Below are 19,093 nucleotides of genomic sequence, written 5' to 3'. Positions count from 1 at the left end.
ATGTATGTATGTATGTATGTATGTATGTATGTATGTATGTATGTATGTATGTATGTATGTATGTATGTATGTATGTATGTGTGCACCTGTGTGTGTGCGTGCTAGTGTGTATAGAAAATGATCCAAAGGTTTATTGCAATTACGTATCCATGGTAACTAATGTCAAGAACGACTTTATTGCAATTACTTGTACCTTTTAATATAATCAAGGTCAGTCATTCCCAACACTGTATGGTATATTTTTTTACTGTCAGCCAGCCAGCACGTGTTGTGTAATTATTTCACCTCTTGTTGATATTTATGACAAAATCCAGGTTTCGTGATTGTGGCTGATATTAACTTTGGTCAAGAGACGAGTGAATGAGTGAGTTTAGTTTTACGCCGCACTTAGCAATATTCCAGCTATATGACGGCGTTTTGTAAATTATCGACCAGACAATCCATTGATCAACAGCATGAGCATCGATCTACACAATTTAGAACCGATAACATGTGTCAACCAAGTCAGCGAGCCTGACCACCCGATCCCGTTAGTCGTCTCTTACGACAAGCATGGGTTCCTGAAGACCAATTCTAATCCGGATCTTCACGGGAAGGTGAAGAGACGAAGGGGAAAATTCGCCCAAAGGTTTATTTCAGGTGCTCAAGGGCACAAAACAAAGTAAGCTCTGTGCTAACCTTGTACATAATTTGTATATATTTTTCACTACCAGTAAAAATATTCAAATATATTTACACCATCGCAGTCGTATATCGTCAGAGTGTTTGTACATGGTTTGCAAATGGTTTTGATGACTTTAGCTATAGGAGAATATGACATCATTCGTGTATATAACCGTTCAGACATCATCCAATATCCAAAAAGACGTTACAAGATGTGACTTGCAGTCACCTGCTTGGCATTCGGACATGACACTACAAGGAAACACCGTCGTACTCAGTGCAGTCAGCTTGAACTCGACGTGACATCCAAATTTCACTTCATCACATCGACGTGACATCCCATTTCGCTTCATCACATCACATCGACGTGACATCCCATTTCACTTCATCACATCGACGTGACATCCCATTTCACTTCATCACATCGACGTGACATCCCATTTCACTTCATCACATCAGATCGACGTGACATCCCATTTCACTTCATCACATCATCACATCGACGTGACATCCCATTTCACTTCATCACATCGACGTGACATCCCATTTCACTTCATCACATCGACGTGACATACCCTTTCACTTCGTCACATCGACGTGACATCCATTTCACTTCATCACATCACATCGACGTGACATCCCATTTCACTTCATCACATCATCACATCGACGTGACATCCCATTTCACTTCATCACATCGACGTGACATCCCATTTCACATCATCACATCGACGTGACATCCCATTTCACTTCATCACATCGACGTGACATCCCATTTCACTTCATCACATCGACGTGACATCCCATTTCACTTCATCACATCGACGTGACATACCCTTTCACTTCATCACATCGACGTGACATCCCATTGCATCTCACATTTCATGACAGGCTCTCCATCATGTGTGTTCTTAAGCAAATCATATTTGTGCTTAAATTATATTTGTACGATGACACATGCTTAAATATATGAATATATATATTGTCAGTATTATCTTAGGGGTTGTTTTTAGTAAGAGTATTACGGTTTCTAAGAAACTGTTCCAACCGTGTATATATGAATTATCCATTACACACTGCTCTGGAAGTGTTTCCTTGTATCATACATTCCATCAAGCACCTCAATTACTATTATTGCTGTAGCCAGCACCACTTTCAACAGTAACACCGTGATCCCCACCAACAGCTTCGTCCACGGCCTCTAACATGGCTTAGTCTTCCGACATTTCCCAAATTAATTTTATCCTGAATAGAGAAAATTCAATGTGCCATTTGCCCTGTCACGTGATGAGAGAACATGGAATAATCCTATTCATTAGATACATTTTGCTTACTTGTCTAACCACAAATCAATCTTTTTAAACACAACTGTTAGACATTGAAACTGATGTACTCCCAACTAAAAACGTTTCTACTTTCCTTGGAATTATGATTTAAATCGCAGTTCTGTGTTTTCAATTTTTTAAAACAGAAATAAACAAAATCAGACTGAAAACTCGTTTTTTTTATACCTGGACAGGATCAACAACTATTCTTGATCTCTACGGAAGCAAATGAATACATACTGGTCAAGTGATGATCTCTTCAACATACAGTAACGAGTTATGTGAGATATTTAAAGATTCATACAAATAACCAAAACGGTAAGAATCGGTATGTAATCCAAAACCCTGTGATCATCCTACCTTATCACAGCGTAGAAGAAAGAATTTCACATGTATGAAAACTACGTATCATCGGTAAATGTATAGGAGATAAACATCATGTGTTGGTTTCAAATGAGATATTCCCGTGCCTCAAATACTCAGTAACACCCGGACATTGGCCAACACATGATGTGTATATCGACATTGTAAACACAAAAGTAAACCAAAAGGCCCACATGGGTTTTACTGTCTACAGTCATTTACGTCGAGTACGGGTACAGCAGTGAAGTGTCATCAGCTGGCCGTTTCAGCTGGTTCGCATGGTAGCATCTGGAACTGCTCATTTGTGACGTCATTCCGACTTTAAGTCACAGTATGATTTTAATGACGTCCCCACTGCTGACGACGCAACAATACAATTGTGTGCCATATTTGTACTTGTCAATACGCAGTGAATAGTCTTGCAATTTCCGGAATCGAAACCATTTGATCACGTTTTTCAACCAATCAGATTAAAGAACACGGTGACTTTTGGTTTACAATTATGCATATCGCATTGCTCTTTGCAAATTCTGTTGCTCAAATCATAATCTAATGACTGAAGTTGGTAGAAAATATAATATTACACCAGAAGATACATTATGTCCATTCTGTATAGTACCTGTCCAAGAATCTGGGTTTCATTTCTTATCACAGTGTCCATTTTACTCAGATCTAAGAAAAAGTATTTTGCCATACTACTATCGTACATCTCCATCTCTAAAGAAATCGATTATGCTCTGTAAAGTTATAATTCTCATATTGTAAACTGCCTTGCAAAGTATGTCTTCTCAGGACTTAAAAAAACGTACCAAGTTTCTTAATATAACATACAGTCAAACCTTTGTGCATCATTACCACTGGTGTTCCATATATATTTTTTTATAATTATGTAGTATGACTTGTAATATAGGCCGATGGACTTATTTTCACCATCTGAGTAGATTATACTGTACCCCTAATACACTCCCATACGTAATAAGTCGAATAGATTCTGTTTCCCAAGGGGAGATGCTTACGGGATGTTACTTTTCTACCAAGTGATGAAGATTCTCGTAGCATGGTCTCCTGAAATCCAACATCACTGTAAAAGTGTCATGTTCGTCACGGTTCAGTATAGTGAGTTATATTCACTGCCCGGAAAAAATTAACTTCGGACAAAACGCTCAAGCTGAAACACTGAATTCATGTCTGTGGCGAACTGACTGTAGTTTCATATTATTTTGTCAATTGTAGTTTCATAATACCATGTAAATACTTCATAACTTACTGCAAAACTGCAATTTATTCAAGCAGAAGTTTATAACGAAAAAACGGATATACCAAACTGTGTCTTTTATTCCCGATCTCTTGTTGTATACGTTAGTCGAAATATGTATAACGATCTATCTTTTGAGGGTCCACCGTTACAAGCGCAGTCTACCGTTCAAACACGATACAGTATCAGTAATACTACTGCCGTTGATGGAGTTGATGATGACAAATGGAATGTGCGCTGACAGCGGGTAGGTAAACTATCGAGTTAGTGAGTTTAATTTTACGCCGCACTCAGCAGTATTCCAGCTATATGGCGGCGGTCTGTGAATATCGAGTCTGGACCAGACAAAACAGTGATCAATAGCATGAGCATCGATCTATGCAATTGGGATACGATGACACTTGTCAACCAAGTAAGCGGGCCTGACCACCCTACCCCGTTAGTGACCTTTTACCACAAGCATGGTTACTGAAGATCAATTCTAAGCCGGATCTTCACGGGTCCGTCAACGATTGACAATCCTGGAAATTGTCAAACGAGTCATGTCACAGGAAAGGGTTCAGCGGAGGTGTGAAAACCCACTTTGTGCAAGGATGAAGGCCTAAATGAGGTCACAGAAGGTTGCAAGTTTTCAGAGCTGTTTTACCTTTAAGCCCGACAGAATCTGTTTTGTCGGATACTCAAGGCCGGTGGCGGCGTTTCAAACTGTCGGAAAAAGAGCAAAGCAGGTATAGTTTTTTACCTGATTCAAAAACGAGCTGACCCAGTGTAGGGCGAGCAACAAGAGAAAGAGCCTTTTTGGGTAGATCCTGACTGTAATTTCTCACAGCAATAACTTTTTCGCATTTGAAAATGTTGTATCAATGAATATATTGACAGATCATAAAAGAGAGCCGTGCAACCCTTTGGAAGTAGAAATCTGGAAGTTCCTGATACCAGTTTCGTATGTTGTCGTAAGATGCATAAAAGAAAGATAGTTGTGAACCAACTTTGCGAAAATAGTTCCGAATCATGTTTTGTTTCTGCATCTACAGATAGTTAATTCCATGTCAGTCTGTCAGAATCACGAAAAACAGACACACTCTCTGTTATTATTATAGATATGTGCATCATGCTCGGAAGGTATGTCTCATCCAAAACATTATCAACATATAATGAATTTGTCAAGCTGTCGTCAGTCATGTTATGGAAGTAAATGAAAATTAAGAAACGTTCTGTTCAGTCCAAGCATCCGCTCGTCAAGCTGAAGTGAGTGAGTGAGTGAGTATGGTTTTACGCCGCTTTTAGCAATATTCCAGCAATATCGCGACGGGGGACACCAGAAATGAGCTTTACACATAGTACCTATGTGGGAAATCGAACCCAGGTCTTCGGCGTGACCAGTGAACGCTTTAGCCACTTGGCTATCCCACGGCCCCGTCGTCACACTAAAGACCCGAGCTCGATCCCCCACATAGGCTCGAAGCATATTTCTGGCTATGATTACACAATGCCATTTAGAAAGTGGTCAAATGTAACATATGTTATCTATGGGATTACACTTGCTTAGAAAAGTACAGATTCTAGTATTCCTCCCGGTACTCGAACCCACACCCTCTAAATGGCATTGTGTAATCATAGCTTTCGGTCGTGGGAGCCGTGCCAATTTACATTTATCAGTAGTGTACACACAGTGGGCAGTCTAGACTAGTAGTTGTCCCACTTCCTTTTTTGTGGAAGTCGCGGTGGCTGAGCGGGTTAGGCGGCTCTGTGCTGGCGAATAGGAGCCTGACTCTGAGGGTGTGGGTTCGAATCCCGGTTGGGACTCAACCCAACAAAGTACTAGAATCTGTACTTTACTAAGAAGGTGTAATCCCAAATATAACATATGTCACCTTTCTGGCGTTCACGCCATGATGTTGCTGGAATATTGTTCAAACCATACCCACTCACATACATAATGAGCACAATAGAAATCGGTTCCAAAACAATAGAGTCGATTCCATTATTACCAAAAACAATACAGAATATCGCCATCTACATTGCTCGAACTAGAAGGAGGCTTGTACCCGAGTCATAAGATCAAATATAAATTGCCGATTCCATTGTCATAAATTCTGGTTGGCCAACACAATATGCGTTGAGATGGCAAGGAATGTCATGTTTGGAAAAACAATATTGCCATATATTACACACCACGCCCTGTTTCCACGAGTGTATGGTTAGTGTAATTAGCTTTTATTCTGTGACAACCGAAGCTTTTCATGACGTCGGAAGTAAATGGAGCTGTTCAATTAGCATCAGTTCCGTATTGATCCTTGTGACAATGAATCATTGTAGCTGCTGCAGGATATGAGTTTTTGTGTCGACTGTATTCCTATATGAATCAATTCTTACTTACTTGCTTTCGGCGATGGGATCTGGTATGGACCTATACATAAAATAACAAATTGCCAAGGTGTATTGTTATAGGAGTGAAACAAGAAATATTGGCTAAAAACTCTTTTACTAAAAGGGGCGTGGTATTGGGCTGTTTAAACCAAGGATAGACAGAATTGGAATTTGTTCATGGTGTTATTTAAAGGCAAACTAGTACAAGGATGGGCATATGTCGATCTGATTACGTTTCTAGTTAGCTGCAGAAGTAACAAGCTACCACCTTAAATATCTGAAGAGTATGGCGGATAAAGGTTTCAGCTCGTCAACGTCAAATACTTATACCTCCCCCTTACCAGTCTCCTAGGTTTTTAATCAGGAAGATGCATTTTACACTTTTCACCGGAGGCCTGGTCCTATTTTGTGTAGGATTAAGCTGCTGTGGCACTTGCTTCGACGCATCTTCTGTTCTGGAGGTAGATTCACATATGGAACATTACGTATTTAGGACAGTGAAGTCACCGTCCGTCTATTCCTGTGCCTCAGAATGTCTGATGTCATCAGTCTGCTTGTCCTTCAACTTTGAGACCAGGACTCGCACCTGTGGACTCAACAGCAACAGCAGCGACCATGTGGCCATCACAAGCCAACCAGGATTTCTCTACAGCGACATCAGCTACTGGCCGAAGGTACGATTATGTCAGAAGTTAGACAGTCTGGCGGTGATGTTTTTAAATGCAAAACAACAGAACAGAACACTTTAATTCCATATCTGAGCTATATCTGCTGCTTTTGTATTCACAAAATTAATGGTATTTATGTAGTGGGGCTAGACGTGCGTACCCTTACACCTTTCGCGACCACCTGGTGATCATCCTTTCAGTCATCCATGCATATAATTCTCAGAGCCATGGTTCCCTTTACACCAAACAGAATTTGTTTCTGAGGATAGACAAGACCGGATAGCGTTTTGCCCTGACGCTATATTTGATCGTATTTTCTACTTTTGCTTGGAGTAGTCTGGTTCCAGGTAATTTTAATATAATGTTGGCTTCTCAATAATTCATATCTGAAAAAACACAAGGCTCACTTAGTAGTGATAATCATTTGTGACACTTCTAAAGAACAAAATATCATTAAATTCATTTTGGTATAGGTATTTCTTGCTGTTTATGTCATCGGACTGTAGTGGCCCGCAGAAATTCGTATGGCTTCTACGTTCTGCTTTCAGGGCATAACTAAAAAATCAGTAAATATTATTCAATCTTATTCAATTTGGAAAAACATCAGGCATGTAGAAAAATGTTGCACTTTGTTTTTCTTGACTTACGAGAGTAGTGAGCAGAAAGTACGGATCAGATCATTTCATTTTCGTATTTTAGAGATGCATGGTAAAGATTTGTTATTACAGTAGCGACAATCGGATACAAAATTCTTCTTTGATAAACAGTGCTAGATTATTCAATAACGTTACATTAGATGATCGACCCGCGAATATCTGGGTTAGAATTGGTCTTTAGCAACCCATGCTTGTTGTGTCTGCATTCTGTTTTAAGAAACATTTTTTTCCATTCGCTATTGACATAAGTACAGTGTCGTCATTTGTAACCAAGGTTGTGATCTCAACTGATCAATATATGTTTTAAATGAACAACTAAATCATCTGTTTTTGTTTTGTTCTTCATCTCGGATACATTTCTCGACATCTCGGGTGCAGGTGGGTTATTTTATTGGGTACTCTAAAGGGTTAATCGGTGCAACAAAACCACTGATCAGGGCAGATTTTCACATGAACACCTGGTGTCTCTTCAGGGATGAATTATAGATAAATATTTTATTATTGGTAGTTTAGAGTAGTATCTGAGATTGTTAGTGGCTGTACCCTCAAAGGGGGTTGAAGTATTGTAAAATGATTGTCCTCCTGAGAGGGTACGTAAGTCCCAAAACATTCAAAGTCAATTTAACTCAATCCAACATTTTTAATCGTAGAATATGTGTGTTTTTAATACATGGCTAAATGTGTCTAAACCTGTAGCAGTGACGTTTTCACGTACTTTATATATTGTTTGTTTTATTTTAAAGTCAACAAAAAGTTATGAAAAAATAAGATTTCTTTTTTTGTGTGTTGTACAGTTTTGTGGGTAATAGTATTCATTATATTCTCTTTGCCTGTTGTCTGCATTTTGTATCCACGAAGTTAATGGTATTTATGTAGTGAGGCAAGAGGTGCGTACCCTTACACTTTTCGCGATCACCTGGTGTCTTCACTGATTTTCAGTCATCCATGCATATAATTCTCAGAGCCATGGTTCCCTTTACACCAAACAGAATTTGTTTCTGAGGATAGACAAGACCGGATAGCGTTTTGCCCTGACGCTATATTTGATCGTATTTTCTACTTTTGCTTGGAGTAGTCTGGTTCCAGGTAATTTTAATATAATGTTGGCTTCTCAATAATTCATATCTGCAAAAAACACAAGGCTCACTTAGTAGTGATAATCATTTGTGACACTTCTAAAGAACAAAATATCATTAAATTCATTTTGGTATAGGTATTTCTTGCTGTTTATGTCATCGGACTGTAGTGGCCCGCAGAAATTCGTATGGCTTCTACGTTCTGCTTTCAGGGCATAACTAAAAAATCAGTAAATATTATTCAATCTTATTCAATTTGGAAAAACATCAGGCATGTAGAAAATGTTGCACTTTGTTTTTCTTGACTTACGAGAGTAGTGAGCAGAAAGTACGGATCAGATCATTTTATTTTCGTATTTTAGAGATGCATGGTAAAGATTTGTTATTACAGTAGTGACAATCGGATACATAATTCTTCTTTGATAAACAGTGCTAGATTATTCAATAACGTTACATCAGATCTGGGTTAGAATTGGTCTTTAGCAACCCATGCTTGTCGTGTCCCAATTGCGTAGATCGATACTGACGCTGTTGGTCACTGGATGGTCTGGTCCAGGCTTGCTTATTTATAAACCCCGTCATATTGCTGGAATATTGCTGAGAGTGGCGTTAAACACCAACCAACTTTACTTTGAGAGACCCATGGACAGAGGTTTTCCTTCATATACAATACATTATTTACGTTTTCCTCTCTGTATATTTTGAAGCTGTCGGTAAGTACCTCAAACAAAAAATGATTAATGTCTTGGACCAAATACAGATCAATGATGTTTTAGTCAAGGACAAAGTTACACTTGGGGTAGAACAAAAATGTGTTAGATTTGTGTTTGACTTACTTACTTGACAGTTTCATGAACAAACAGACAATGGAGGTCATGCAAAGTGCGTTCTGTTTTATGAAACATTCTTTACGATTTACTGTTGACATAAGCACTGTGTCGTCATTTGTAACCAAGGTTGTGATCTCAACTGATCAATATATGTTTTAAATGAACAACTAAATCATCTGTTTTTGTTTTGTTCTACATCTCGGATACATTTCTCGACATCTCGGGTGCAGGTGGGTTATTTTATTGGGTACTCTAAAGGGTAAATAGGTGCAACAAAACCACTGATAAGGGCAGATTTTCACATGAACACCTGGTGTGTCTTCAGGGATGAACTATATATAAATATATTATTATTGGTAGTTTAGATTAGTATCTGAGATTGTTAGTGGCTGTACCCTCAAAGGGGCTGAAGTATTGTAAAATGATTGTCCTCCTGAGAGGGTACGTAAGTCCAAATACTTTCAAAGTCAATTTAACTCAATCCAACATTTTTAATCGTAGAATATGTGTGTTTTTAATATATGGCTAAATGTGTCTAAACCGCTAACGGCAGAAGGGATGGTGTAAATCCAGCTAGGGTCCATGCATGAAGCAAATGCACTGTTTGTCCCCATGGTCCCTAATATGGTCATCTACCTTCAGTTGTTGGCAGTATATAGCCTGGTTTTACCTTCTATTGTCATCTATAGTTAAATTGTTTTAGATTTAATTACTAGTTTTAAATTCGAATCTGTGATAATCTAGTTATTTTACTGTCCTTCGTTGGCAGGTTTTTACAAATTACCATTAATTTCTGTGTATAAAATTAATTGTTCTCGTCACGATATGGCTGAAATATTGCCGATGCGACGATAATTTTAAACTCACTCACTGAATTGATAGTGTCACACTATTTTGGCCTATTATTCCGAGTTGAGTCTGTTTTGGCCAATAATCATGACTGTCTTTGGCATTTGGATTGATATACGATCCACTTTGATTATGTCCGGTTCCATATCTGTCTTTAAAATGTGGCTGATTGACAAGCAAAACGACCATCCAGAGTCACATAAGAATTTAGCCCCATACATTAATTATAGTGAAATAATCAACTTCGAGAGCTACTTGTCATGTCACATGATTGAGCAGACCATCCAGCTGATTTGTCATGTGCATATGTGTGAGTGAATTAGTATGGTTTTAAGCCGCTTTGGGCAATATTCCAACAATATAACGGCAAAAGACTCTAGAAATTGACTTCACACATTGTACCCATGTATGAAAGCGTACCCGAGACGGTCGATAAACACTAGGCTATCCTAATCACCCCCCATGTGTATTGGAAACACATATTCATATGAATTTATTGCTTTAACAGTCACTCGCTGGTGCGTGCTCAGAGACTTCTTGTCCGACTTCCAGATGTCAGCTAGATCGACTGGGACGTGCATCATGTGAAACAGGTATGCCATTGGCTGTAACACTTTGGTCTATTATATATTTTCCTTTGCTGAGACATATTCGCTTGCACTGAAATGATATGAGGGTAACGCTATTATTCAGGGCATTATCATTTACAGAAGCCCGAGGTCATTCATTAACTGAAAAGACTGATTGCTTCTGCAAATGATAATGTCCTGAAAAATAGGGTTACCTTTATTATAGCTTAAATGGATGGAATGTTTGATAAAATAAACAGAAACAACGGTATCGGTTTAGAAGCATTTACTGCTAACAAATGACGGAGGTCACTGACACACTTTTACAAATATGGAAACAGATGACGTCACTATCGAGAGTGACGACATTCGACCTTGACTTTTGCCTATACTAATCTGCCATTTTTTTGTAATGCTCAACAACGTTAGAGTTCCAGTCGACGTTTTCATGGCTGCATGCTGTAATTTATGGTACAACTGTTTAGGTTGGCACCGGCAAGAAAGTACATAATGGTACAGGTACATGTGACGAATGTGAGTCAGAAATATCGTCAATATTGAACGCAAGTTCAAACGAGCCGTAGGTGATTGAACATCACGAGATAAGCTGCTTATGACGTCAGCTAACAACGGGCATGATAATGGCCCGTCGTCAATCAATTTGGGGGCATTATCAAGTTACAGTGGCCTGCTCATATCTGATAACATGCGGGCGTTTTAATGATAATTCCATCCATTTTATCTATAACACAGCATGAGCAAGTGCCGAAGGGTGGTTTCATCCCTGGCCGCGTCACACCAAGACGTAAACAGATGGTACCTCTGTTACCCTTCCTGGCATATAGGGAGGACCTCGGCGGAGTGTACATGATGTTTGAGACTTGCTATGTCATGCTATGGCTTGCCGAATTACAAAGGCATTAGTCATGATTAATACAAGTTAAACGCGGAGATAAAATCCAGATCGTGTCGAAATTGCTGTGTAAAATCAGTGTTACATGATTGCATTCTGAAGTTGCAGAGTTTCAGGGCTGCGATGCTCCACCTACTGTTGCCAATGCTGCGATGCATTATGATGGTGTGTACGAAGGAGCGGTGGCAGTATACACTTGCAGCGACAACTTCCTGATGTGCTCTGCTGAACATAGCAGAGTTTGCCAGTCAACAGGAAATTGGGACGGTTTTGTCGGCCCGTGTGCTCAGTACATTTGGGACAACCCGGTAAGATGTGGTACAGAGTATGAGTGAGTGAATTAAGATTTATCGTCACATCGGCAATATTCCAGCCATATCGTGACTTAAAGAGTTATATATTGATAATAAATGGAATTAAATTACAAACACCTGTCGACGAACGACAGTAAAATAACTAGATTATTAGAGATAGAAACGTAAAACCAGTAATTTAATCTAAAACATTTTAACTATAGTGGACAACACAATATAAAAGCAGTCTATATATTGCCAACGAGTGAGTGAGTGAGTTAAAACTTATAGTCACTTAGGCAATATTTCAGCCATATCGTGACTAAAACAAGTTATAGATTAACAATAAGTAATGATAGATTATAAAATCCTGTCAACAGAGGACAGTAGAACAACTAGAACATCACAGATATAAATGTAAAACTAGCAATTAAATCTAAAACATTTTTATTATAGAGGACAACACAATATAAAAGCAGGCTATATATTGCCAACGACTGAAGTTACATCACCATACAGAGTATGAAATATAAGAGAGTACCAATAAGGATAGTGAAACAAAGATAGGTGAGATTGACCCAATAACATCGACCAGATTTAAACGTAAGAATTTACTAGTGTGTGAGTGAGTTTAGTTTTACACCGCACTCAGCAATATTCCAGCTATATGGCGGCGGTCTGTAAATAATCGAGTCTGGACCAGACAATCCAATGATCAACAGCATGAGCATCGATCTGCGCAATTCGGAACTGATGATATGTGTCAACCAAGTCAGCGAGCCTGACCACCCGATCCCGTTAGTCGCCTCTTACGACAAGCATAGTCGCCTTTTGTGGCAAGCATGGGTTGCTGAAGACCTCTTCTACCCCGGATCTTCACGAGTCTAAGAATTTACTAAGACCCAACAATGACCCAAAGAGCACATATCTAGAATCACCTCAAAATAGGCCTGAGATGAACCAGCAGAAGTAGACCCTGGTAGGTCCTGGAACTGATAAGCCAATAACGTGTAACTGTACATGAACACCAGAGAAAAGGAATAGTGAGTGAGAAGTAATGTTTAATATGAATTCCTTTTGACAACCAACCCACTAACGTAGAAGTCAGACAGAACACAGCCGCACATGTACGTACTATATCATACATACATGAAGCAGCGTCTATTTGCATTGGCAATATAAATGTATGCATAGATGTCATGTAAACAGTATCTAGGGACATGACATTATTCTGACGTTGTAGAGAGATATCTTGTATAAATAATAAGAATTATTATTTCCCTGCCATGTATTTTTTTTTCAAATACGCAAATGAATGTAGATTGTTTGAAAAAATAGTTGGGAAAATGTTTCTAGAATTCCCTCTGAAATTATGAAACACAGAATTCAAACATAAAACTTTGCTTCTATTTACGCTCTCAATACCAATATGTGTGTTAACGTTAAGTAAACACCAGGCTAAATTATAAATAAATATTTCTTGCCAGTTAGTATTATTATATGATTAAACATTTCTCTACATATATGACTTCTTAGTTACTTTTTATAATGCACACATAGCGTAGTATTATTCGTTTGAATATATAACATGGTTAGTTATCGTATGTATATATAGTGTTGACAGGGATACAGAAATTGTCGAGCTTTGAGGAGAAATGTATGCATTCTCTTTTGATAATTACAGAACATCGACTTCGCCCTGGACTTGCCTTGTGGTGATTCGAAGAGTTTCAAAGTGGCATTACACGTCACACCGACGGCGAAAAAAAAGTAACGTCCAATAATTCACATTCATAATTGAAACAATAGTTGTGATTACATAGCAAAATATTTTACATTTTATTGTTGTGTATATGACCCCGTGGGTATTGCATATGAGAGTTGGTCAGCAGCAACACGTGCAAGCGACACAGAGAGTGTTCAGATCTAGTGACTTGATGGCTTGCTGCAGTCACACTATCAGTTTCCAGTTTTTCTGGTCGATGGTTTCCAGGCTGCAGTCATACTGTTTACATATTGCGACTATGGATTTCAAAAACACTACTGTATTTGTTTTCTGTGTTGTTTAACATGTCTTTGTTCCCGGAGTCAGCAATGGTGTTTAATGATGAAGCATGAGTCACCAAATATGCAAACAGTTAGATCTCAGTGTGACGAAGACGTGCTCTATTTGTGGTGACACTATTTTAAACATTGTAGTGACACTGTCCGTCATGTGCATGACAAGTCAATACCATACATAACAATATATACATGTATACCATAGTCTGTTTGCAGTGAAAAAGTACCGATGAATTCCACTTTAAACAAAAAAGTGAATCAAATAAAGTGAAATTAAGATTGCGAATCCTCATAATTTTACCTTGCCAATTAAACATATACATTTCAGAATTTTATTCAACTTAGGATAAAAGTTGTTTAACAGACGATCATAGATTCAAATCGCTATTTATTGGTTTGTATTACAAGGGAGTAAACGCAGTAATTGGAACAGTGGTACAAATGCACGTGCAGTACGTGATGAGCGTTAACTTAGACCAACCCTACTTCTTCTCGGTGTTTCATTTAATGTGCATACCCCCTTGTAATACAAAACAACAATAGCGATTTGAAACTGTGATCGTTTGTTAAAAAACTGTTATCCTGAGTTGAATAAAATTCTGAGATTTATATGTTCAATTGGCAAGGTAAAATCATGAGGATTCGTACTTCTAATTTCACTTTATTTGATTTACGTTTTTGTTTAAAGTGAAATTCATCGGTACGATTACACTAAGACTATAACAGCAAATGAGTGTCTGAGCTTATTCTCGTTTAAGAATCAGGAACTGCAAGAAAGGAAACAGTTCTACTGACGGCGTGTAAATAATATGTCCTACATCGATTTGCTGATATAGTATATAGCCTTAGGTAACGGCCTAACTAGTTGCACAGATGTCCGATAACGTCAACAAAAGAGAAACGACAAGTATCTGCATATGGTAGAATAGTTCCTGGGGACACGAAATAGACGAAGAGTTACACTATTTTACAATGATAACTAAGCATGGTCGACTCTGATTTAGTCGAAATAGAATTACTTCCAGGTATCTGAAGCAACTTGTGCCTCAAATGTAGCCTGCATTTACACACAAATCCTAGCTTTCCGACCAAAGTCTGTGCATCGATGTATCTAACAATGACTGCTGGTAAGCCATAAAAGTGTTTTAAGTTCGATATTAGAGCAACAGATTATCAACCATGGGAAAGATATGGATTCGCTGTGCATTTTAGGCATGAATATGAAATGCTGTACAAACCATATGAGTCCCTGTGACACTTTCATCCACGAGAGATGAACATAAGGAAAGTTTAAGAATTAAATTTTGAAGTTGAGTGGTGGTGTGTGGTCTTGTGCATAGAGGTCAGGTCACAAATCAGCTGAAGTAAAGCAACGTTGGGCGCGGAGAATCCCTATGTTTGGCAGCTTGACCCTTGAGGGTTTCTAGCCCTGCCCCACAACGAAGTACATGTAATACGTGTGGTGTTACCTTAGGCAAGTGGGTTTGTTGAAAATTGCCTCTGTTCACCCATCTGAAAATGGGTACCCGGTGGGATACGTCATGTGACTTTAACCTTCTCGCGCCTCACAGACAGCTTGTGTCATCCGTGGTCATAATAGTGTAGCTGTTCCGTGGCGCTTTGAGCATGCCTTATAATGTTGAATAGGCGCATTATAAATATGCATTTATTATTATTAATATTGGTTGTGTTTTTCCCGTGCTCCTTCTTCGGTACTGTCCCTGACAGATGGTCCGCCATCCCAGGCAATATTAGCGTTCTGAGAAAGCACCGTTTTCAAAGAGCTGTGGCCTTTTCGGTAGAACGGAGATAAACCGACTTTGCATACAATCATACAATCGAAAACCGTTCGATTAGCTGTTTTGAGTTCTGTATGTACACATATATTTTACCGACTTTCACAGCTTCATTTAAACCATTTTATACCTTGCATCGTTTGCACACTCCACTTATACATTTAACCATTTTTATAGCAGTTCTAAGCTTGTCAGATAGTATGTTTCACTGAGTTTAAATATCCAGTCGAGAAGCAGACGCCATTTTGTTCATATGTCATATAGTCGGTATCGAGCTTATCGATCTTCAAAATAACATAAAATGATAGCTTGTACATTTAATATACATACGTTATAAACTGGCTCGGGTAACACTTCTACACAGACGTGTACATCAGACCGTATTACCCTCAGAAGAAGCACACAACTTATAATGTGAATGAGTTAAACTATATTGTCACGTACGCATTGTTTCGGCAGACCAGAAACAATGTAAACAATGCAATGCAATTATTTCATAAAATAATCTTTCAAACATATTTTAGCATGGTAATAATTCTTTTAACAGTTTAAATGATAACACCTCTTCTAAATGCGTCTCAAGAACCTTAGTTTAAATGGTGGTGATGGTGGGCATTTTCCTGTGTTTACATTACATTTTACCTTTCTTTAGAGTACACATGGACTTTCTGAGTGGGCCCAATATTCTGTGTCATATCGACTTCAGACTGGATGACAACACGGTGGTATTTGGCTCACGTTTCGCGGGTGTTTGGGGATCTGGCACCACAATAACGCCGGTCCCAATGACAGTGGGTACCGAGTCTCTGGTGGAGATACGACTGGACAAAGGAATGTACATGGTATGTTGTTGTTTGCCATAGGTCTTCATATCAAATTTACATCCAAGTTGTAATTATTATTTTCTACCATGTATTAGATAGGTGGACATCTGTTGGTTGGTAGGTTAGTTGTTTAAAGCCGCACTCAGCAATACTCCAGTAAATCAAAATAGTCTGGACCACACAATCCAGTGATAGCAGCGTCGGCATTGATCTATGGAACTGGGATACGATGATAAATGTCATGCAAGTCAGCGAGCCTGACCACCCGATCTAGTTAGTTGCCTGTTACGACAAGCATGGGCTACTGAAGACCAATTCTAACCCGGATCTTCACATGTCTCGACATCATGTCTGATCAACAGTTAAAAGATGTATCGACTGTATACCATTCAACATGTCAAGTTTTTTTCGTTTTTTTGCTGTGAACCCTCGTAGATAACTGTAACGACCGTACATGACTCGCTAACCACACAATGACAAATAGTTATTCTGTTTAGAAGCATTGTCCTTTCTTCCAACATCATTTTCCATATGGATGTGTGAAGTAGGTCGGCTACACTTGTACGAGAGCCTGCCATGTTACGTTACTGTGGGAATATGACCCAGGTTTATGCCTGGGAGGCGAAATCTCCCAGCTCAGGTAGGGTGGTGACAAAGCAAGAGTAATAATCTGAATCTAGTTCGATCCGGGCGATCATTGGTCTAAACGTTATGATTATCATATGGGTATTTATATAGCGATATAGACCATCCCATCTACATGCATGCTCTAAGTGCTATGTTTTTCCCTCGAGCACTGGATGTCAATCTCAACGGTACAGCGTATTTTCAATCTCAACTCCCTGGGGAGTATGCAACTCTTGCAACCACTAAGCACACCAGGTTCATGTGACTTTCCCATCCTTACAAGGTACCCATTCACAGCTGGGTGGACTGGGACACAAAGTCACAGTACTTTGTCCACATATACTGTACGTTGCTGTACCCGCAACTAGGTGTTTGCACGTATTCATGTGGCCACCATCTGATCATTTAACAACGGATTCGTGGGTTCTTGTAAGTGCACAGGATTGTGTACTGTACACTAGGGGTTGTGACAACACTAAAAGAGTCTGCACACAAAGTTGACTCCAAGGTTTTTACACCCGGCCACAGGTCGGCTCGATGCCGGCACCTCCCACCTCGCTGGTTCTTCAGCCTGGTGCCTTAGCCAGCTCGCCCACCACGCCCACCAGCAACATGCATAGCAACAATTATGAAATATATATTTTTTATTTTTCCTTGATAACCAATGCTGTTCTAGCTAATGGACGCATGGTATTTATGACACCGGCTCCAAACGAAGCTGATCTAGCTAAAAGGCCTATGGTATTTATGACACCGGCTCCAAACGAAGCTATTGTAGGTAAAGGGTACATGGTATTTATGACACCGGCTCCGAACGAAGCTGGTCTAGCTAAAAGGCCTATGGTATTTATGACACCGGCTCCAAACGAAGCTATTGTAGGTAAAGGGTACATGGTATTTATGACACCGGCTCCAAACGAAGCTGGTCTGGCTAAAGGTCCTATGATATTTATGACACCGGCTCCAAACGAAGCTGTTGTAGGTAAAGGGTCCATAGTATTTATGACACCGGCTCCAAACGAAGCTGGTCTAGCTAAAGGGCCCGTGATATTTATGACATAAGAATGAAACCGTGGATATTCACGGATGATCCTCTTGTTTCCTTGCAGATTACTGTAGATGGGAAAAGCATACGCAACGTCACGGACGAGTACCCGGGGGAGATTATAGAAGATTTCTATGTTTCTGGTGACGGCCTCGTCTCAGCGGCGAACATCACCTTGGGGGCCTTATCGTCAGCTGGCCCTGGGCAACAGCCTCATGATCTCTGCGCAAAGAGAGATACAAAATGATGGCTAAAAAACATGTGTTGACAAACATGAAAAGCACTTGGACAAGTACATCAGTGTGGGCGACCAACGGAGTAACAGATGTGACATGTCTTCTTTCAGCTATGACGTGAAGATACAGTGGGTAACAAGCTAGCGGACTGGCTAGATAGCCTAGTTTCGGCTTTTGTACTACTCACGTGCTTTTTTGTGTTTTATTTTAAAATTTTCACATTCACGTTTAAGGTAATAAATGTATACATCATTCATGGAAATGCATTTGCTTCTTCCATTGTCGTCAACCATGGTATTTTAAGCCTATTTTGTAATAGAACAGCATATGCGGTGGTTGTGTGTGGTTCTGTGCATACGGCCTAGGTCTAACAGTTGAAGAAAGGAATCATTGGTCGTGGACAGTCCTTTAATGAGTGACCGTGTTTGGCAGCCTGATTCCTGAGAGTTTCTAGGATTTCAGTCCAGTCTCACAACGAAGCACACGTGACACATGTGGTCTCACCTTAGGCAAATGAGTTCATGAATCGCATCTGTTCACCCAGCAGTGAATGGGTACCCGGTGGAATACATCTGTTAACTGTTAACCTTATAGCGTTTCACAGGCAGCTTGGGTTATCCGAGTAATAATGTGTTATCGCTTTGATCATGCACGAATGCGTGGAAACAGGCACT

General features: G+C 39.4%; 1 protein-coding gene across 1 annotated transcript; it reads left to right on the top strand.

Annotated features, from left to right (window-relative positions):
* Positions 1–6,072: 6,072 nt before the first annotated feature.
* Positions 6,073–18,647, top strand: LOC124262386. Its single transcript, XM_046696866.1, has 6 exons — positions 6,073–6,650; positions 10,564–10,648; positions 11,640–11,845; positions 13,515–13,600; positions 16,340–16,529; positions 18,248–18,647. Exons 1-6 carry the CDS (start codon positions 6,345–6,347, stop codon positions 18,428–18,430), a joined length of 1,056 nt encoding a protein of 351 aa, XP_046552822.1. The 5' UTR covers positions 6,073–6,344; the 3' UTR covers positions 18,431–18,647.
* Positions 18,648–19,093: the final 446 nt, after the last annotated feature.

Source organism: Haliotis rubra, unplaced genomic scaffold (genome assembly GCF_003918875.1).
Source record: "Haliotis rubra isolate DU_JTF1 unplaced genomic scaffold, ASM391887v1 Scf834, whole genome shotgun sequence".
NCBI classification, from domain to species: domain Eukaryota; kingdom Metazoa; phylum Mollusca; class Gastropoda; order Lepetellida; family Haliotidae; genus Haliotis; species Haliotis rubra.
Note: the sequence above shows the minus strand (reverse complement) of the source record. Positions and strands in the feature narration are given on the sequence as shown.

Bases quoted from the DNA above. Each gene is read 5' to 3' on its own strand.
- LOC124262386 (XM_046696866.1), top strand. From the start codon at position 6,345: ATGCATTTTACACTTTTCACCGGAGGCCTGGTCCTATTTTGTGTAGGA. The intron at 6,651-10,563 runs GTACGATTATGT...TTGCTTTAACAG, and splicing joins ACATCAGCTACTGGCCGAAG to TCACTCGCTGGTGCGTGCTC. The intron at 16,530-18,247 runs GTATGTTGTTGT...GTTTCCTTGCAG, and splicing joins TGGACAAAGGAATGTACATG to ATTACTGTAGATGGGAAAAG.